The 22611-nt window shown below is 36.0% G+C and overlaps 1 protein-coding gene across 3 annotated transcripts in view; it reads left to right on the forward strand.

Annotated features, from left to right (window-relative positions):
- Positions 1–22611, forward strand: part of NUP153 (nucleoporin 153) — a 71345-nt gene that overhangs the window by 18769 nt on the left and 29965 nt on the right. For all 3 annotated transcript variants that reach the window (XM_036994409.2, XM_036994406.2, XM_073224708.1), the window contains exons 3-11: positions 780–1028; positions 1156–1295; positions 1377–1505; positions 5975–6091; positions 6183–6227; positions 6345–6401; positions 8367–8513; positions 9501–9550; positions 9808–9934. In XM_036994409.2, the coding sequence (XP_036850304.2) occupies positions 780–1028; positions 1156–1295; positions 1377–1505; positions 5975–6091; positions 6183–6227; positions 6345–6401; positions 8367–8513; positions 9501–9550; positions 9808–9934 (1061 nt within the window). The remainder of the gene's footprint in view (positions 1–779; positions 1029–1155; positions 1296–1376; positions 1506–5974; positions 6092–6182; positions 6228–6344; positions 6402–8366; positions 8514–9500; positions 9551–9807; positions 9935–22611) is intronic.

The raw sequence follows: 22611 nt of genomic DNA on the forward strand, positions 1-22611 counted from the left end.
AGGGCAGGGTGCTCATTTTCCCTTTCATTTAAATGGATGCAAATAAAATAATGATGCCATACTAGATGACAGAAATCAGAAAAGGTTATAATATCCAGGGTTGGAGAGTATGGGGGAAATGTACATTGTCAGTTGCTATTTATGGAAGTGTAGTGAGTATGTAGGTGTAAGTGCATGTATGTTTGTTGGAGTACTGGGAAAATAATCACATAAAAAATTACTGGAAATTGGTATGATAACATACAGTGTGGTCTTTAAACGGAAAGCTCTGTATGTAGAGACATTATATTAGTAAATGAAAAAGCAAGTCACAGAACAAAACACATAGCATGATTATGTGATTAGGAACAATGAGTTTGTGTATGCATATAAAATATCTGGGAGGATATACAGGTTTAACAGTGGTTATTTCTGGAGGGACAGACTTATCCTTCCTGTTTTATGATTTTCTTATATGGATTTTTTTTAATTTTATGTTTTGTGAGCAGGTTTTATAATACCAATTCAAAGAAAATCAAGAACCATGCAGTTTTGGAAGTTGTATGTGATCACTGAAATATTTCTGATACTAGGTTAAGTAAATTAATTTCTGTTAGTTGAGATCTTACTTGGCTAAAGAATATCTTAAATTGGATTTATCATGGGAGTCCTCAGTGATTTGAATTGAAGCTGTATTTGTTATATGGTCTGTTCTCTTGAACATCATTTTGTTGTGATGATGTATTGCTTTTTCTAAGTTGTATATTCAAACAGTAATGTTTTTTGCTTGTTTGTTTAAGAACCGTCAACAACTAGTACTGCTTCAAATTATCCAGACGTACTTACAAGGCCTTCTCTCCATCGGAGCCATATGACTTTCTCTGTGTTGGAATCTCCTGCATTACGCTGTCAGCCCTCCACATCCTCGGCATTCCCAATTGGCAGTTCTGGATTTTCCCTTGTAAAGGAAATTAAAGATTCTACCTCTCAGCATGATGATGATAACATCTCAACTACCAGTGGTTTCTCTTCAAGAGCTTCTGATAAAGGTATTCTTGGCATAGGTGGTATATAATTTTGGTAGTAAAATTGAATTTGATGGGATAATTTTTTCTTAGTTGTAATTCTCACTTCCTAATTAATGCTGTTACTACACACTACATATTTTTGTTTCAGATATAGCTGTTTCAAAGAACACTTCAGTGCCACCCCTGTGGTACCCAGAGGCTGAACGTTCTCATTCACTCTCACAGCACACTGCCACCAGCTTAAAAAAACCAGCATTCAGCTTATCTGCCTTTGGAACACCTTCCCCTGTGAGTACTGCTTGGATTTGATTTAATAACTTTAGTTTTGAGTTTTTATTGTTTATAATTTATCATCATGTTTCTGTGCAGTCACTTGGGAACCCTTCAATCCTTAAAACAAGTCAGCTTGGAGATTCTCCTTTTTATCCTGGAAAAACAGCATACGGTGGGGCAGCAGCTGCCGTAAGACAGTCTCAACCACGAAACACGCCGTATCAGGTTGGTGTGAATAGGGGAAGGTTTGGTAGCTTTCTTTAAATGAAGTAATAGAGCTCTGGTTCAGCTGTTCTTTGGTAAATTATAGAACTGTGGATTATGAACAGCCTTTTCATTTAGGGACTGTATGAACATCTTAGAGCTTAAGTGAACATTTTATATTACTTGTGTGTGTTTTTTAGAAAGTGTTGATTAATTCCTTGTTTTAAAAATGGTGGTATAAATTACATGTAGTAAAATTTACCTTTATTAGAGTATTTAAATTTTAATAAAGCACATACAGTTGTGTAACCACTTCTGCAACCAAAATAATGAAGAAACATTTCCCTCATCCCAAAATGTAACTTTGTGCAGCTCTGTAGTCAGCCCCTCTTCCTTCTTCCACCCTCTGGCGACCACGCATGTGGTTTCTTTCCCTGTAGATGTGGCTTTTCCAGAATATATAAATTTAACCATATAGTATATAGCCTTTTGAATCTGACTTACTCTACTTCACATAATGCACTTGAGATTATCTATAATTTCCATATATCAGTAGTTCATTTTTATTGCCACTATGTAATAGTTTGTTTACCCATTCACCAGTGAGAGGACACTTGAGTTATTATAATTTTGGGCAATTGTGAATAAAGCTGCTGTGAACATTTTGTGTGAACATGATAAATTCATTTCTTTTGGGTAAATTCCTAGAAGTCGGACTGCTGGGTCGCATAGTAAGTATTCTTAGGCTTTTTAATACACTGCCAAACTCTCTTTAGTGGCTAGTACAGCTTTGCATTCTCACCGATAATGTAGGTGTGCTCCCGCCAGTACTTGTCATCAGTTTCTTTTGTTGTTATTAAAAGCCATTCTAATAGGCATGTAGTGGTAACTCCAACTTGCTGTGTGTTTTATTTACCTGAACTTGAAATGTTATTAAGCATTTTTTCATGTGCTTATTTGCCAGCAATGTTTTCTTTAATGAAATCTTTTCCCCATTTTTTAAGTAAGGTTGTTTTATTGTTTGTTCAAAGTTCCTTACTCAGGATATAAGTCCTTTATTAGACATGTGTTTTGTAAATATTTTTTCCCATTCTCTGGCTTGTCTTAACAATGTGTTTTGAAGAGAAGGTTTTGCTTTGATTAATTCAATATATTAGGGTTTTTTTGCCTTTTATAGCTCATGTTTTTGGTGTAGACATGAGTTATAAAAGACCTTTTTGCCTAACCCAAGGTCACACAGATTTTCTCCTGTTTTCTTCCAGAAACTTTATATATAGTTTTAGGCTTTAATTTAGGCCTGTGATTCATTTTGAGTTTATTTTGTGTATGTGACAAGAGGTACGGATCAAGATCCATTTTTTAAAATACAGATGCCCAGTTTTTCTAGTATCATTTGTTGGAAACTACACTTTTTCCACTGAAGTGTCTTTGCACCTTTTGTCAAAAATCAGTTGACCATATATGTGGCTCTATTTCTAGACTTCCTATTTTTCCCCATTGATCTGTGTATCTGTCGTTTCACCAACTAAATTGTCTTGATTACCTAAGTCTTGGAATCAGCAATGTGAGTCCTCCAGATTTGTCCTTTTTCAGGCTTGCTTTGGCTTTCCTAAGTTCTTTGCTTTTTAGTAATTTAGAATCATCCTATCAGTTTCCACAAAGTCTACTGGAATTTTGATTGCGATTGTGTGAGTCTAAAGATGAGTTTGGGGAGAATATGTCTTAATAAAATTGAGTCTTCCAACCCGTGAACATAGTGTGTCTCTCCATTTATTAAATCTTTTACGATTTCTTTCATCAATGTTTTACAGTATTCATTACATAGACTTTGTACCTAGTTTGTTAGAGTTCTACCTAAGTATTTCATATTTTGGTATTAGCCAACAGTAAATAGTCTAAATTCCATGTCTGTTCAATACATGGAATTCATGGTTAAAATATTTTCCAGCAAATAAAACTTCAGACCTAGAAAACTTCCTTGGTGAATTCCACCAAACATTTAAGAAAGAATACCATATCTACACAAACGTTTCCATTTAATAGGAGAGCCCAACACATTTATAAGGTCAGCATTACCTTGTACTAAAACCAGATGAAGACATTACAAAAAAGCTACAGACCAATATTTTTCATAAATTGTAGACCAAACTTTCTCTACAAATATTTGCAAATTGAATCCAGCATATATAAAAAAGGATACTACATCATTGTCACGGGGAGTTTATCCTGGGAATGCAAGGCTAGTTAAACAGTCAGAAATGGATGTACCTGGTAAACAAACTAATGAATAAAAAGTACGAATATCTCCACTAATGCATAAAACACATCTGACAAATCTAACATCCATTTGTGATAAAAATTTTCGACATGCCTAGGAACAAATGGGAACCTCCTGAACTTGACAAATTTTATCTACAGAAAAATCTTCCATTAGCCTAACATCATACTAATGGTGAAAGACTACTTTTCCTCCCACAATAGGAAGAGAACAAGGATGTCTGCTGTCCATGCTCCTGGTCAGTGTGGCACCGCAGGTCCCAGCCAGTGCGAGAAAAAACAAATACAAGGCGTGCAGTGTGGAAAGGAAGAAGTAGCGTTGTTCCTTTTTATAGATAGTGTGCTTATCTCCATAGGAAATCCCAAGAAAGTCCAAGAAAAATTATCAGAACTTCTAGGTGAGTTTAGCAAGGTTGTGAAAATACAAGGTCAGTATACAAAATCAGCGGAATTTATATGGTACACTAGCAGAGAGCAGTTGGTAATTGATAACTTGTGTAGAAATGTCACTTAAGGTAACTTGTGCCATTATGTGTTTTGACCTGTTTCTTGAGATTCATAAAAATTATATTTCACGTGTATGTTGTTATGTTGCTGCCATTACAGATTTTTACATTTTAAAGATGGAGGAGTAATAATATTTTCAGGTTGTAGGGTTTTGGAGAGGGGAATTTGTAAAGATGATAATCCATGACATACATAGAAATGGCCTACAAACAGAAAAATAACATTTGAAGATACTGTCTTGTCTTTAGTTTCTCACTTTCCTAATTAGCGGATGTTTCCACATTATGAGTCTTATTTCTGGATGTGTTCATGAAGGGCAATATTCTGTTATTTAAAGGAGTGTTAATTGGGTATTGGAGTTACCTAGGGGACTCTTTCTAAAGCTTAAACTGGATGATACTACTTTATTTTTAAAGTTCTATTTATCATTAAAATAGTTCAGCATGTTATTAGAAGATTAGATGAAGCAATGCTGTGATTCATGGATAGTCCGGGTCAGATTCCTGCTGCTTCCTCCTCTGTTTCTTACACATCGAACCCTAAGCTTCTTAATGCCGCATCGGGACCTACCCTTAGAGCCCTCAGCACAGGCTTCCAAATATTTATCATTGACACGTGGGATGAGTCTGTTTGTTAGTACTTTCCTAGAGTGTCAAGGCTGGGAAGTATATTAAAGATTCTCTGTTTCAGTTCCGTTTTTCTAATTACATGAATTGAGGACCTGAGAGGCCAGTGGCCAGTAGCATCTGGTGACAGGACAGACTGTCATGTTTTCCGCCAGGGTTTTAATATTTTAATGTTGCCTCATGTTTGCCAAAGACGCCTCGGAAAGCAAAATCCTTAATGGGCACCAAGTTTTTAATAAAATTCATGTAGAATATTGCAGCTAGTCTGAAAATACAATGAATGCTTGTTATCAGAGAAATTTTATTTAAAGTAGTAGAAACCGTTTTGTTATTTTGACTGAGATTATGTCTTTTTTTGTATTAAGCATTGCCAGACTGTTTCTGTTTTGTGGAAGTCACTTGATTAGCGGAATGCTGTGATGCATTCTTGAGAAGAGGAAGTGTTCGATCGGAATTTGTGAACATGGCTTGTGCATTAAAGAGTGCTTGTCTATTTTTTAATAAGGCTTTTCCCTTAACTCCAATTTTAAGAAAGTTAAAAAATTATTTATAAGAAATAGCCTGAGTACTTAAAATTTTTTTTTTGTATTAAAATTTGATAGACGTATCAGTTTAAAATTTTGAGTTTCCATTGCATTAGTGTACAGTCTCTTCATTTAGTTATCTTGGAATTTACTACAATTGAGTATTACTTAATACCCAGAATGACTAATATTTTAATAGAATTCTCATTAAATTGGTGTTCTTTCATTCAAGTATCAGGGGTAAACGGATCAAGGTGATCCTGTAACTTTTTCAGTGATTTCATTTTTCCCTTCTGATGTAGCTCGCCAGTCTTCAGAGTGGTGCATGCCATCTCACCATTTTTTTTCCAAGAGTAAAAGTAATTAGATTTTCAATAAAGTCGTAACGAAAGAAAGTTGAGCATATGCTTAATGATACCACTTAGACATAAGTTGCTTGTTAACACATTAAACCTATATCACTTTGGATATCCTTTCTATTTTGTAAATATTTTTGCTGCCTGAATGTGCTTTATAGTTTACAATGCTAAAAAATAATACAAGGTTTTCTTTATAGGCACCAGTTAGAAGACAGATGAAAGCTAAGCAACTCAGTGCACAATCCTATGGTGTGACTAGTTCAACAGCTCGGCGAATATTGCAGTCTTTAGAAAAGATGTCAAGCCCTCTAGAGGTAAAATTTTCAATGAATTAAATGCAGAAGCACAACAAAATTTAAGTTTAGTTGAAAAATGTTAATTTTGTTATTATTTCAACATTAACAGGATGCAAAAAGAATCCCATCTATTGTTTCTTCTCCCCTGATTTCTGTAAGTTGACTTTAAACCTGTTTTAAGAGATACATTTTTATATATTGGTGATGAGAATCATATTTTTCAGAGTTTCAGTGTTTCCCATCTATTCTAAATAGTATTTTATTTTTTCAGCCTTTTGATAGTAGTGGGCTAGGTATCACCATGGATTTTCAAGCCAAAAGGGAAAAGGTAAGACTTCTTTGACATTTATTTATTTAAAGCATCAGTGGGTTTGTTGATTTTATTTTTAAGTTAACAAATACACAAATTGAATTTAGTTGATACTTGTTAGGGAACATGTTTAAAAAAGAAGTTGTTTTAGCTTGGACTTTGTAACCTCTTGTGAGGGCCTTAACTTATTTAGCACAATGCTATATGTGTAGTAAATGCTCAGTGTTTTTCATTACTCGGCATTTTCAATCTTCAGCATGATGGCAGTCTTTATGAATGACTCTTTTTCATCAATAAAAATAGGGGTGAACAGAGCTTGAAGTGTTTAGTTACGAGAAATTAGGTGAGCTAAAGCCCTTAACTCAGCATAGTCATCTTTTCCTCATTAACAAACATTGCGTCAGATCTCTTGGGTGTAATAGAATTTCAGATAGGTATATCTCCCAAAACACTGTTCCAAGATAGAGGAGCTAACAAAAATATAACATAGATTATATCTTGATAATCCTTTTTAGGGTATCCTATTTTGTTAAAATTTGCTTTAGAGGTTACTTTGGAAAAAATAACATGCGTGATAGTATTAAAGAGGTCTATTTGTGGCTAGATAAGTGTCTTTCAGAGGAAGCAGATTCGCAGATCCTTACTTGTGATGGCATTGATTACACCACCATGATCCCCCAGAAATAATTGATTAAAATTAGAGTTCTCTGAATTAATTGTGGGGATTGTATTTGAGATACTGGAAAATTATAATTATTTTTACTGGAATTCTATAGAGAAGAAAGATAAAACAGTTTTTTCTTGGGATAGTTTTTCTTCTCAATTTTTAGAACTTTGTAGATGTTTCTAATTAGGCAAAAGGGATGGGATTTTAGCTGTTGTGATGGAATTAATTTAAAGCTGTTAGCTGCTCTTTTCAGACTCCTGTTTTATAATAGATTATTTAAAAAGAAGTCAGTTTTTAAAATTGTGCTATAGTGTATGTTCTCATCATTAAAAATTTTGTCATTGCTTGAGTGTAGTATCAGTACAGTTTTATTTATGGATGTTAGGAAATACAAAGGCCAGAATACAATGTTGTAGTTCTGTATGTAATCAGAATAGTCTGTAAAATAAGCTGTCTCGTTGGACTGTAGGCTCACACTTGTGATGAGGATTCAGGGAAGAGCTAGTGACCAAACAGTGGCCTTGCCTGGGAAGCCAGTGTCGTTCACGGCTGCTGCTGGAAGGGACTGTGTTCTTGGTATCAGACTCTTTGGACAGAGAAGAAGCTCTTGCTCCCTAGACATCTTATAGCAGCAGGATTTTTACTGTGTTTCAGTGTAGCAAGACCATTGACAAAACACTTGTGTACTTAGATAATGAATCCAGTACATTTTAACATTTGCAATTCTTAACAGAGTTTTACAAATTAGATATAAATTATAAGAGTTTGGTTTGGTTTTTAAATAACACTACAGGAAAATTAACCTGTAGAGAGATTTGTTCACATTTTTAGCAATTAAGATATTTTCATAGCTAGTTTAAAAACGTATTTACAGCGAAGAATATTCAGATAGTAATTTGGGGAAAATGTGACAAAATCAGTTTTAGTTCGTACATTTGAAATTCTCCCATAAAATTTTGGATTTATGGAGGGCTTTTGAATATAGTTCCCATTTTGCATGTGTGCATGTGTGTGTGAAGTCACTAATTATAGAGTAAAATATTAAATGGTCTTGAATTAAAATTAAAAATGGTCTTGAAACCATTTCAGAATCATATATATAAGTAAATATATAATCATACATATAAGTAAATATATATGTTCTTGGTTTATATTAACACTTTTTCCTTTTACTATTTTTTGCATCCGTTGGGTATTTCTCTGGGAAATACTCAATAAGCTATAGGTCACAGTAGCTATTGTCAAATCCTTTTTAGATATGTGATGCTGCTATATATGAAAATAAAAATTATCTTTGATTTCTGTTTACCTGTAAGGTGGACTCTCAGTATCCCCCTGTTCAGAGACTCATGACCCCAAAGCCAGTTTCCATAGCAACAAATCGGACTGTTTATTTTAAACCATCTCTAACTCCATCTGGTGAATTAAGGAAGACTAATCAGAGAATAGATAAAAAGCACAGTGTGAGTATGTGTTTATTTTCACTAGTCTTTGGATATTGATTAAAATAAAGAAGAATAAGGTATAAATACCATTGCAGTCTAGCAACTAAATGCATGACTTCTGTGTATTAGTGATGGTTAAGAATTGGTATGCCTTTAAAATGGCAGGCACCTTGATTAAATCTTTAATTAGTGTTTATTAGTGACACTGAAATACCCTCATGGTTTAGGTTAAATAAATTTGCCGGACTTCCTTTATCTCAGTGTGTTTTTTGGTTGTGGTGAACTATGAAAATGAGCTTTAGACACATCTGTTTACTCCTAATAAGTACTTTGACATGCATTTCCTAAAGTACTTGCTTCTATATTATCACATTTAAGGAAATTAATATTAATCCCTTCTTAATATTATCTAATATCTAGTCCATATTCAAATGTTGTTTTAGCTGATTCTTGAACCAGAATGAAGCAACTTTCACACATTGCTTTTTGTTTTGTCTTCTAGAACTCGTATCTTCACCCTCACCACATTTTGTTTTCAAATAACTGCTTCATTCAGATATAATTCATATAACATTTCATTGAGCCATTTACAGTGTACAGTTCAGTGGTCTTAGTATACTCAGAGTTGTTTAGCCATCACTGCAGTCAATTTTAGATCATTTTTATCACCATTCTCCCCACCCCTAAAAAATCCCACCCCCATTAGTAGTCACTCCCCACTCCTACCTCTGCACCCTGGGCCACCACGATCTGTCTGTATACAGTTGCTCATGCAGGACATTTCATATAGATGTGGCCCTCTGTGACTGACTTATTTCATGCAGCATAATTTTTGTTTATATTATAGCATCTTACTGTTTGTGCTTTACTTACATTGAATTTCATTTGATCTTCATTAAAAACCCAATTTCTTGAAACATTTCAAAGGAAAGTTGAAAGAATAGTAGAAAGTACATTGTTATAATAAATAAATAGTTGTAAATATGGTGTGTTCATGTTTTCTAGGCTGGATATGAAAAAAATATGACACCAGTACGAAATATAGAACAAGAAAGGTAATGTCAGCTTTAGCTAAGCCTCTTTATATGTAATTTGTAAGGTCTGTATGTAATACTTAATGCCTTTTTAAGATTCAGAAGGTTACAAATAGAAACTTTACAAACACATAAATTCTCTGTGTTCTTCTAAAATCTTCTAAAATCACATTCAGCTGTATATTTTCTTGTTAGTTCTAATTTTTAGGTATTCAGTTAGTTACAAAGTTATGGACCATAGTTTTAATTTTCTTTTAATTTTCTTTTTCTTCGCCTAGTGGCTTTTCTTACCCAAATTTCAGTATGTCTGCAGCCAATGGTTTATCTTCTGGAGTAGGTAGTGGAGGCGGCAAGATGAGACGAGAGAGAACACGCTTTGTTGCATCTAAACCTCCACAAGAGGAGGTAGGGATATACACTTAATACTCTTTTGATTAAAAGCTTTGATGTGGTGGTGGTGAGGGGAGACCCAGTGCAAGAATGAATAAACTGCCACTGAAACTGCCCCCTCACCGTGTGTGTGTGCGTGTGTAAAGTATTCACTGTAACGACATAGAAAACTTAACCTCATACCTTAAGTCTCATGGGTATCATCAAAAAGCCATAATTTGTCAAATAGAGTTGCAGTTAAGTTTGCCCCTCAGAATCTTACTGTACAGTTCGATTTTGCCTGTCTGAAATTTATGTAAATGGATTAATACTATATATATTCTTTTCACTTGCCTTTTTCCTCATATTATTTGTGAAATTTATCAGTGTTATGAAAGGTTTTCGTATGTGGGTTATTTAATTTCATTGTTACATATTTGTCCAGTATAAAAATCTACCATGGAGTCCATTCTGCAGGGTACATTTGGGTTGAATATGCATTGTTTTTGGTAGGCTGTTTATCTAGGAATGGTAATGTTGGATTATAGGGGAATGATACACATCTTCTGATGTATTAGATGTTGCCTTACTGCTTTCAAAGGTGGTTTTGTATTTTACCCTTCCAGTGACAGTACGTAGGTCTGCCGTTCCTTTTCCTTACTAGTACTTACTTCTATTGAAATTTTTGAAATTTTTCCCAAACTGGTGGATGTTAAGTGGTATGCCATTGGAATTTTATGTTGCATTTCCTTGTTTACTAAGGAAGGGAGACATCTTTTTGTGAGTTTCTTGGGCATTTGGGTTTTCTATTCCTTTATCCAGTTTTTCTTTTGTGTTTCTTTATTAGGAAGTATTTTTTTTTCACATTTTCACAAGTATATTTATTGTTGACTCTATAATGTGTTTTCCAACATAAACTGCTGATTTAAATGTATCATATATATTTTTTTCTGGTATCGTTAATATACAGTCACACGAGCAATATTGTGGTTACTAGATTCCCCCCATTATCAAGTCCCCACCCCATACCCCATTACAGTCACTGTCCATCAGCATAGTAAGATGCTATAGAGTCACTACTTGTCTTCTCTGTGCTATACTCCCTTCCCCGTGTCCCCCCTACATTATGTGTGCTGATCATAATGTCCCTTAATCCCTTTATCCGTCCCTTCTCACTCATCCTCCCAGGTCCCTTTCCCTTTGGTAACTATTAGTCCATTCTTGGGTTCTGTGAGTCTGCTGCTGTTTTGTTCCTTCAGTTTTTGCTTTGTTGTTATACTCCACAGATGAGTGTAGTCATTTGGTACTTATCTTTCTCCACCTGGCTTATTTCACTGAGCATAATACCCTCTAGCTCCATCCATGTTGTTGCGAATGGTAGGATTTGTTTTCCTCTTATGGCTGAATAATATTCCATTGTGTATATGTACCACCTCTTCTTTATCTACTCATCTACTGATAGACACTTAAGTTGATTCCATTCCTTGGCTATTGTAAATAGTGCTGTGATAAACATAGGGGTGCATATGTCTTTTTGAATCTGGGATCCTGTATTTTAGGGTAAATTCCTAGGAGTGGAATTCCTGGGTCAAATGGTATTTCTATTTTAAGTTTTTTGAGAGACCTCCATACTGCTTTCCACAATGGTTAAACTAATTTACATTCCCACCAGCAGTGCAGGAGGGTTCCCCTTTCTCTACAACCTCGCCAACATTTGTTGTTGTTTGTCTTTTGGATGGTGGGGATCCTTACTGGTGTGAGGTGATATCTCATTGTGGTTTTAATTTGCATTTCTCTGATGATTAGTGATGTGGAGCATCTTTTCATGTGCCTGTTGGCCATCTGAATTTCTTCCTTGGAGAGGTGTCTGTTCGTATCCTCTGCCCATTTTTTGTCAGGTTATTTGCTTTTTGGTTGTTGAGGCACGTGAGCTTTTTATATATTTTGGATGTTAACCTCTTGTCGGATATGTGTAATTATTACACATTAACCTCTTGTCATTTACACATATATCCTCCCATACTGTTGGATGCCTTTTTGTTCTGCTGTTGGTGTCCTTTGCTGTACAGAAGCTTTTTAGTTTGATATAGTCCTGCTTCATTTTTGCTTTTGTTTCCCTTGCCCAGGAAGATATGTTCATGAAAAAGTTGCTCATGTTTGTATTTGAGAGTTTTGCTTATGTTTTCTTCTAAGAGTGTTATGGTTTCATGACTTACATTCAGATCTTTGATCCATTTCGAATTTACTTTTGTGTATGGGGTTAGACAGTGATCCAGTTTCATTCTCTTACATGTAACTGTCCAGTTTTGCCAACACCAGTTGTTGAATAGGCTGCCATTTCCCCATTGTATATCCATGGCTCCTTTATCATATATTAATTTACCATATATGCTTGGGTTAATATCTGGACTCTCTCTTCTGTTCCACTCATCTGTGGGTCTGTTCTTGTGCCCATACCAAATTGTCTTGATTACTGTGGCTTTGTAGTACAGCTTGAAGTTGGGGAGAGTAATCCCCCCAGCTTTATTCTTCCTTCTCAGGATTGCTTTGGCTCTTCAGGGTCTTCTGTGGTTCCATATGAATTTTAGAACTATTTGTTCCAGTTCATTGAAGAATGCTGTCAGTATTTTGATAGGAATTGCATTGAATCTGTAGATTACTTTAGGCAGGATGGCCATTTTGACAATATTAATTCTTCCTACCCAAGAGCATGGGATGAATTTCCATTTATTAGAGTCCTCTTTAATTTCTCTCAAGAGTGTCTTATAGTTTTCAGGATATAGATCTTTCACTTCCTTGGTTAAGTTTATTCCTAGGTATTTTATTCTTTTTGATGAAATTGTGAATGGAATTGTTTTCCTGATTTCTCTTTCTGCTAGTTCATCGTTAGTGTATAGGAATGGAACAGATTTCTGTGCATTAAGTTTGTATTCTACAACTTTGCTTAACTTAGGTATTAGTTCTAGTAGTTTAGGAGTGGATTCTTTAGGGTTTTTTATGTACGATATCATGTAATCTGCAAACAGGGACCGTTTAAGTTCTTCCTTGCCAATCTGGATGCCTTTTATTTCTTTGTGTTGTCTGATTGCCGTGGCTAGGACCTCTGGTACTATGTTCAATAGAAGTGGGGAAAGTGGGCATCCTTGTCTTGTTCCTGATCTTAAAGGAAAAGCTTTCAGCTTCTTGCTGTTAAGTATGATGTTGGCTGTGGGTTTATCATATACGGCCTTTATTATGTTGAGGTACTTGTTCTTATACCCATTTTGTTGAGAGTTTTTATCATCAATGGGTGTTGAATTTTGTCAAATGCTTTTTCAGTGTCTGTTTAGATGATCATGTGATTTTTATCCTTTTTATTGGTATAGTGGATGATGTTGATGGATTTTCGAATATTGTACCATCCTTGCATCCCTGGGATGAATCCCACTTGATCATAATGTATGATCCTCTTGATGTATTTTTGAATTTGGTTAGCTAATATTTTGTTGAGTATTTTTGCATTTATGTTTATCAGGGATATTGGTCTGTAATTTTCTTTTTTGTGGTGTCTTTGCCTGGTTTTGGTATTAGAGTGATGCTGACTTCATAGAATGAGTTTGGAAGTATTTCCTCCTCTTCTATTTTTTGGAAAACTTTAAGGAGAATGGGTATTATGTCTTCTCTAAATGTCTGATAAAATTCAGCGGTGAAGCCATCTCTTACAGGGGATTTGTTCTTGGGTTTGATTACCGATTCAATTTCATTGCTGGTAATTGGTCTGTTCAGATTTTCTGTTTCTTCCTGGGTCAGTCTTGGAAGGTTGTATTTTTCTTGAAAGTTGCCCATTTCTTCTAGGTTATCCAGTTTGTTAGATACAGAGTTTCATAGTATTCTCTAATAATTCTTTGTATTTTGTGGTGTCCGTCATGATTTTTCCTTTCTCATTTCTGATTCTGTTTATGTGTGTAGATTCTCTTTTTCTGTTAATAAGTCTGGCTAGGGGTTTATCTATTTTGTTTATTTTCTTAGAGAACTGGCTCTTGGTTTCATTTATTTTTTTCTATTGTTTTATTCTTCTTGATTTTATTTATTTATTGTTTGATCTTTATTATGTCGCTCCTTCTGCTGACTTTGAGCCTCATTTGTTCTTCTTTTTCCATTTTCAGTAATTGTGAATTTACACTATTCATTTGGGATTGTTCTTCCTTCTTTAAGTAGGCCTGGATTGCTATATACTTTCCTTTTAGGGGACTACCTTCACTGTGTTCCACAGAAGTTGGGGCGTTGTGCTGTTGTTTTCATTTGTCTCCATGTATTACTTGATGTCTGTTTTAATTTGGTCATGATCCATTGATTATTTAGGAACTTGGTAAGTCTCCATGTGTTTGTGAGCCTTTTTATTTTCTTTGTGCAATTTCTCGTTTCATACATCTGTGATCTAAGAAGCTGGTTGGTATAATTTAAATCTTTTTTAATTTTACTGAGGTTCTCTTTGTGGCCTAGTATGTGGTTTATTCTTGAGAATGTTCCATGTGCTCTTGAAAAGAATGTGTATTATGCTGCTTTTCGGTGGAGAGTTCTGTAATGTGTTAGGTCCATCTGTTCTAATATGTTGTTCAGTGCCTCTGTGTCTTTACTTATTTTCTGTCTGGTCGATCTGTCCTTTCGAGTGAGTGGAGTGTTGACGTCTCCTAAAATGAATGTATTGCATTCTGTTTCCTCCTTTAATTCTGTTAGTATTTGTGTCACATATGTAGGTGCTCCTGTATTGGGTGCACATATATTTATAATGGTTATATCCTCTTGTTGGACTGACCCCTTTATCATTATGTAAAGTCCTTCTTTGTCTTTTGTTACTTTCTTTGTTTTGAAAACTATTTTCTCTGATACAACACCTGCTTTTTTCTCTCTATTGTTTGCATGAAATATCTATTTCCATCCCTTCACTATTAGTCTGTGTATGTCTTTGGGTTTGAAGTGAGTCTTGTAGCAGCATATGGATGGGTCTTGTTTTTTTATCCATTCTGTAACTCTGTGTCTTTTGATTGTTGCATTCAGTCCATTTACATTTAGGGTGATTGTCGATAGGTATGTACTTACTGCCATTGCAGGCTTTGGATTCATGGTTACCAAAGCTTCAAGGGCAGCTCTGTACTATCTAATGGTCTACCTTAACTCACTTATTAATGCTTTTATAAACATAGTCTGATGATTCTTTTTTCTCTCCCTTCTTTTTCTTCTTCCTCCACTCTTTATATATTAGGTGTCATATTCTCTACTCTTTGTGTTTCCCTTGACTGACTTTGTGGGTAGCTGATTTAATTTTGCATTTGGTTAGTGTTTAGTTGGTCTGCTTCCTTTGCTGTGGTTTTATTTTCTCTGGTGACAGGTATTTTAGTCTTAGGCAGATTTCCATCTAGAGCAGTCCCTTTAAAATACACTGTAGAGATGGTTTGTAGGAGGTAAATTCACTCAGTTTTTGCTTATCTGGGAGTTGTTTGATTCCTCCTTCAAATTTAAATGATAACCTTGCTGGTAGAATATTCTTGGTTCAAGGCCCTTCTGTTTCATTGCATTGAATATATCATACCACTGCCTTCTGGCCCATAAGGTTTCTGCTGAAAGTCTTACGATAGCCTTATGGGTTTTCCTTTGTACATGTTCTTTTTTCTCTCTGGCTGCTTTTAGTACTCTGTCCTTGTCTTTGATCTTTGCCATTTTAATTATTATATGTCTTGGTGTTGTCCTCCTTGGGTCCCTTGTGTTGGGAGATCTGTGGACTTTCATGGCTGAGAGATTATTTTCTTCCCCAGATTGGGGAAGTTTTCAGCAATTATTTCCTCATAGACACTTTCTGTCCCTTTTTCTCTCTCTTCTTCTGGTACCCCTGTAATGCGAATATTGTTCCTTTTGGATTGGTCACACAGTTCTCTTATTTCATTCTTAGAGGTCTTTTTTTCTCTCTCTTCCTCAGCTTCTCTGTATTCCTGTTCTCTGCTTTCTATTCCATTAACAATCCTCTACACCTCATGTAATCTGCTTTTAAATTCCTCCATTGTTTCATTTCTGTTATCGCCTTCCTGAATTTGTCCCTTAGTTCTTGAATCTTTTTCTGTAGCTCCATCATCTTGCTTATGACTTTTCTTTTTAATTATTCTTTAAGAATATTGGTGATTTCAGTCTCATTGAACTGGTGTTTGAAGGATTTTGGATTGAACACGGTTCTTCTGCCTTTTCATAGTCCTGAAGCAATAGGAGTATTCGCTGGCGAGTGGCATGGGTATCAGCTGGGAGGACAAAGTCCCTTCCTGCTTGCCGGTCGCCGTACCTGTCTCTGCTGTCTGTGCTGGTTCACCGTGCACAGGGAGCAGCCTCTGGGTTAATCCCCTAAGCTGCTGTGGGTGGGGTGGCCCTTGGCATGACCTAGGGTACTGGCAGGGGTTGCAGGTGAGCGGTGTGGGTTCTGCTGCAAGAACAAAGCCCTTTTCGTGCCTCCAGGTCTCAGCGCTCATCTTCGCTGTCTGTGCCAGTCAACTGTGTGCAGAGAGCAGCCTCTGCGTCTGGGCCAGTTAGCCGCGTGCTGGGAGAAGCCCCTGCGTTAAGCTGGCTGGTCTGCAGCAATGTCGGGGACAGCCGGTTTGCTCGCTGGTGCCAGCACGGAGAAAGGAGCTGCAGGCTGCTTGTCACAGTGAGGGGCCTCGGGTCTGCGTTGCCCACCAGGGGGATAGGGTGCCTGAAGCTCCTGAAAGTTCCCAGCCTGCTGCGCTGAGTGTTTCAGGATGATTTTCTCCACTTGTTCCTTCTCCTAAACTCTTGCCCCTTTAAGACTTTTAAAGTGCCTGCTTTTCTTTTGTCCCATGCAGCCTTTTGTGGGAACCTGGTCACAGTCTTAGTCTCAGACTTTGCTTTTCAAACTCTTTAATCTTCACCGCACCATGCATGCCATGTGGGTCTGTGCTCCCGGGGTAGATTTCTAGGTCTGGGTATTTAGCAGTCCCGTGCTTCCATTCCTTCCCCACTCTGATTCTTTCCCTCCCGCTGGTGAGCTGGGGTGGGGGGAGTGCTCGTCCCCCGCCTGGTTGCGCCTTTTTACCTTACCCTTTTCCGTGAGATGTTGACTTCTCCCAGATGTAGACTGGCTAGTGCACTGTTACTTCTGGTCACTCTTTTAGGAAGAGTTGTGTTTGATGTATTTTCAAAATATGTGTGGTTTTGGGAGGAGATTTCTGCCACAGTATTCATGCTGCCGTCTTTTTCCCTCAGAAGAATTCTTAAATATTAATTCTGGACATGAAAGTTTGAAAAAAGATAGGGACTAATTGAGGACTGATTAAACTAACCTTTCTGTTTCTATAAGTTGCCCTATTTGTTTTATAATTACTTTGAGTTGAGCACAGATCTCATTTCAGTCTTAAATGAATTTCGGCCTAACTAGATCACTTAAGTTTTCCTACATAATGCTTTCTTTGTTGTTTGTTTCTAAATAAAATGTTCTGACTTCCTCATTGACTGATGAGTTTTTTAAAATCTTCTCTAACCCTTTCTTTTCACTATAGAATTGTGTTTTGATTGAAATTGTTGTATAGTAGTGTTAATTTTCTTCTTGTCTGTTGATATTTTGCTTTGAGTGAAAGGTCTTCAGTTTTTCCTCATCTCCCCTCTTCCTACTTAGTAGTTTTGTGGTTGTACCTTCCTCCCTCACCAGAATCATGACCGTGGCAGCTTGGACTTTCTGCCTTAGAGCCTGGCCAGTGACATTGGAGATGATGCTAAGGGCCTTGCCCAGGTCCAGGTACTGGTCTTGAGGCTCTGTTTTTCCGTTAGGTTCTACTTGTTGCTCTGCTGGAGTATTGTTAGAGAGGCAGTGTATTCAGGTATTCTACCATCTTGCAAGAAAAAGTCTTGAATGTTCTTGGTTATACAGTATATCAAATTTTGTAGTTTTCCTAGAAAACTGTTTTCTTTTGTTTTTAACATTCTTATGCAGACTTGACTGATTTCATTTAAGAAATGGGTTGTCTTGCCTTATATACCTAAGGAAATTAGCATCTGGTAAATAAGGCTTGTTCTTTAGACAAACCTTTTATTTCTTAGTAAAATTTGTGGAATTTGTGTCCCTACCTTTTTAGAGTTTATCCGTGTATGAGGAAAACCTTAGCTTGGTTTGGTCTTTGCCAGATGACAGATTTGTGAATTTTTCTTACTTCACTTGTAAAGATATAATTTCTAAGAACTTAAGCTGAAGCTCAGGTTGATAACCTGCAGCTCAGTTTTCCTTACCTTGCAAATAGATACGTGTTTAATATGACATTGCTATATAAGCAAAGTCTATGTGGGGCGGGGGTCAGCGGTTATAAATTATTTTTGTTCTTATTACCTGGTATAACTATGAGGAGCTGTATGAAAATCTAATTTCCCACCACCACCTCTTTATTACCTCCTCCCTTCTCTGGGCCCCCCTCTCTCTATTTCAGCCAACAGCCAACTTCCAATTTTGCATCCCAGGATGCAACCTCCTAGCTCTGTTCTACACCAGAGTTAATAGTGTCTCTACATTTCTGAAGAAAGAGGTACTAGTGCCACAGATTTTCTGTCTGCCCTATTCTTAGATAGAATAGGTTTGAATAGTGGCTTCCTTCCTTATTTTTATACAGTGTTTTTTTTTTCAGATGTCAAATACGTTTGGACCACCAGTTGTTTCTTAATTTAGTTATAGTTTATGATAATTTTTGGTACAGGATTTAAGACTCCTTTTTGTGGGTATTTTAATGGGCTTTTGGGATAGGTCAAACGGAAGAAATTTTGTTTTTAATGGAATACAAACATACTAATTTCAGACACTTGCTACTTAGCAGGCATTGGTATATTTTGATGAACTAAACATTCAGGTTAATAGACCTTTGTATTAAAAATAATCCACTTTGCAATGTGAGATAGTACAAGTATATTTGAGCTTTTGTACTCTGGAATGTGTTAGGATTGTGTGTTAGTCACTAAACGTATTGGCATTTTTCCTCTCCTGTGGTGTCGATCTGGTTTTTATAATGAAAAAGCTCATTGATATGGAATAAATAAGCCTATATTATTTGTATAATGAGACTGAGTTTGAGGAGATTTAATTGCTTGATATTCTCTTGTCTGGTATAGTTCTGCCACGTAATACTGTGCATTCATCAGCTTCCTTATCTACAAAATGGGGATAAGAGGAATCTATTCGGCTTGTATGTGTAGGATGTCTGCCATCTACTAGCTGTGGTACCAGGCTGTGTAGCCCCCTGCCTCGCCGCTCGTCTACAACAGAAGCACCTGCGATGAGAGAGCTCGGTGTAAAGGCGCTACAGAGGCACACACACTCAGTCACATATTTGATGATTACTGTGTTCAACATCCTTTTATGATTCTTTCTTTTTACCGCATCTGTGAGACCCATTTCTGATCAACTAAGTCAAAATTTTGGTAAATAGGAACCAAATTTAGAATTGGTCCAGGTCAGTGATACAAAGAACCAGTATGGCCAAGTTTGGCTTAACAGGTTGACATGAAATAAAGATTATTCTGTTGATGTGTCCAGGTGTTGCAAGAGTCTAACGGGAACAAAATAGGCTACAGGTTGGAGATAGGAAGAAGCTTCCCACAGAAATAGCCAAATGCAGCTTCTGTTTGCTTCCTCTTTCCCCCAAATTTGATTGGTAAGTTTCAAACAAGAAATGATGAAAGAATTTTTTTAGAACACACATGTAACCAGTACGTAGATTCTAATAGTTCATCATATTTGCTTTATCAAATAAATACTCATTTTGTTATTTTTTGGGTTCTTTGCAAAGAAAGTTGAAGACATCAATGCACATCACCTCCAAATACTTCAGCATACATAGCACAAACTAGAGTTAAATATTTGTGTTTTTTTAATTTAGCAAAAATTTACATGTAGTGAAATGTAAAATTCTTAGGTGTAACATTTAATGAATTTAACAAGTGTTTGCACCTATGTAATCCAACCTTACCGAGGTGTCAGACATTTTCAGTCATTCCAGAAAGTTACTCTTGCTCTTTTCCACTCACATATGCACTGCCTCTTATCCAGTGCACAGTCACTCTTGTCATTTTTTCCACCATATATTGGTTTTGCTTGTTCTGGAACTTCACATCAATACAGTTATTCTGTGTATATTCTTTTGTGCCTGGCCATTTTGAATAAAGCTGCTCTGAATATTCTTTGTGCCTTTTTGTAGACATACGTTTATTTCTCTTGTAGTAAATGCCTGGAAGGTGGAGGGCTAGGTTGTATGGTATGTGTTTAACTTTAAGGAACTGCTAAACTGTTTTCTGAAGTAATTTTAAGTAATATTTCACACTCCCATCAATAGTGTATGAGCATGTCCATTACTTGACATCTTTACCACAAGTTATCATCTTTTTAATTTAAGCCATTCTGCTTTGTGTATGGTGGTATCTCATCATAATTTTAATTTGCATTCCCCTGATGAATTTCTTATGTGCTTTTTGACCATTAGTATATCTCCTTTGTGAGGTGTCTGTTCAGATCTTTTGCCCTTTTAAAAAAAAAATTGAGTTGTCTTGTTATTATTGAGTTGTACAGGGTCTTTGTAAGTTTGGGACCCAGTACTTCATCAGATATATGTCTTACAAATATTTTCTCCCAGTCTGGCTTGCCTGTTCATTTTCTTAACAGTATATTTTGATCACCAGTTTGTATTTGTCTATGTTTTCCGATAATTTTTACTATTCTTTGTGTCTTAAGAAACCTTTGCCTGTCATTGGGCTGCAGGGAAATTCTCCTGTTTTCTTCTAGAAGATTTATATTAATGCTTTTATGGATTTTTTTTTTCTACTTTTCTTTTTTTTGATTCTTAAATGATCCATGGATTATTTAGAAGTGTGTTTAATTATGATTCTAATGTTTTGAAGTTTATTGAGGCTTGTTTTATAGCCCAGCATATGGGCTACTTGGTGAATCTTGAAGAGTGTATATTCAGCAGGTGTTGGGTATAGTGTTCTATAGTTGTTAAGTAAGATGATTGATAGTATTGCTAGGTCTTTGTTCTTGCTGAATTTTTTTCTGGGGTGTGGGTGTGTTTTGGTTAGTCCATTAAATTGTTGAGAGATAGGAATTAAAATTATCAACTTTCATCTTGGATTTGTCTTTTCCCCCTTAATTGTGTTAGTTTTTGCTTTACACATTTTGAGGCCTTACATGCACACATTAGAGCATACACCTTACATCTCTTTTGGCTCCTCAAGGATTTGCCCCTTTTTATATTACTAAATGTCCAATTTAAAAAGATCTTTGGAAGTATTCTTTGTCTTGAAATCAGCTTTATTTGGTATTAATATAGCCAGCCACTGTATTATCAGAACATGCCTTATGCCTGCTAATAGGTTATATCATATGCCATCCATTTACAGTTAACCCTGGAACACTCAAGGGTTAAGGGTGCCAACTCCCTGCACAAAACTTCATGTATAACTTCATTCCCCCAAAATTTAACTACTAATTGTCTGCTGTTGACTGGAAGCCTTACCAATAACATAAATAGTAGATTAACACATATTCTGCATGTTTATATATATTATATATTGTATTCTTCCAATAAAGTAAGGTAGAAGAGAGAGAACATTTTTTCAAATAGTTGAAAGTCTCAAAAAAATTTTCCCTATTGGGGAAAAAAAAGTCTGTGTTAAGTAGACCTGCACAGTTCAAATCTGGGAGGCTCAAGGGTCAGTAATACTCTCAGCCTATTTGTTTTTGTATTTCAAGTTAGTCTCCTGTAGACACCTATAGTTCAGTTTTGCCTTTTTATTTTCTGCTTTTTAAATTGAATGCTTAGTTAATAATTAATGTAATTATTGATGTGATCGGATTAGTCTATTCTTTCTCTATTGTTTTCTAATTTTCTTGTTTGTTCTTTGTTTCTCTTGTTCCTTTTTAACAGCTACCCTCTTTTGGGTTGAGTATTTTTTAGAATCCATTTAATTACTTGCTAGCTTTTTGTCTCTACCTCTTCATGTTAGCAGTTCCTCCTTGATTATACATGTGTCCTTAACATCTCACGTTCTATTTTGTGTTAGTATTGTATCACTTTCTGTAAAATTTAAGAATCTTGTAACTTTAAAGTTTGATTTGCCACCCCTCTTCCTTTGTATTTTATTCTGTACTAGTCATTTGTATTATATTTAGATAAGCTATAAGTCCACAGTATAGAATTTTTGCTTTATACAGTTACATGTATTTTAGAGAAATTAGGAGGAAAAAATGTTTTTATGTTTACTCACATGTTTCTCAGAAATCTGAGCTTCCATTTGGTATAATTTCCCTTCACCCTCAAGAACGTGTAGAGGAGGTTGAATGACAACTGATTCTCTTAGTTTTCTTTTATCTAAAAGCATCTTTATTTTTCCTCCTTGGTGGAGGGGGGATGACTTTACTGAGGTGTGATTTATGTACGATAAATTTCATCCATTTGAAATAACTTGTTTAAGCTGGCGGTGAATTTCTCTGAGCTTAGGCTCTGTTTCCTCTGGGTGGGCAGCAGCTGACATACTTAGTCTCAGTTGGTTGCATGGTGTCTGCCTCACACATGTGTAGTTTAATGGTTTGCAAGAGTGTGGACAGTTTATACACAGTTGGGGCTCCCCCTCTCTGGCTCATCCCTCATTTTCTAGCTCATCTGTCCCCCAGTTTGTCAACCAGCAGATTTGGGGTTTTCTTTCTG

Source organism: Manis javanica, chromosome 16, assembly GCF_040802235.1.
Source record: "Manis javanica isolate MJ-LG chromosome 16, MJ_LKY, whole genome shotgun sequence".
NCBI classification, from domain to species: domain Eukaryota; kingdom Metazoa; phylum Chordata; class Mammalia; order Pholidota; family Manidae; genus Manis; species Manis javanica.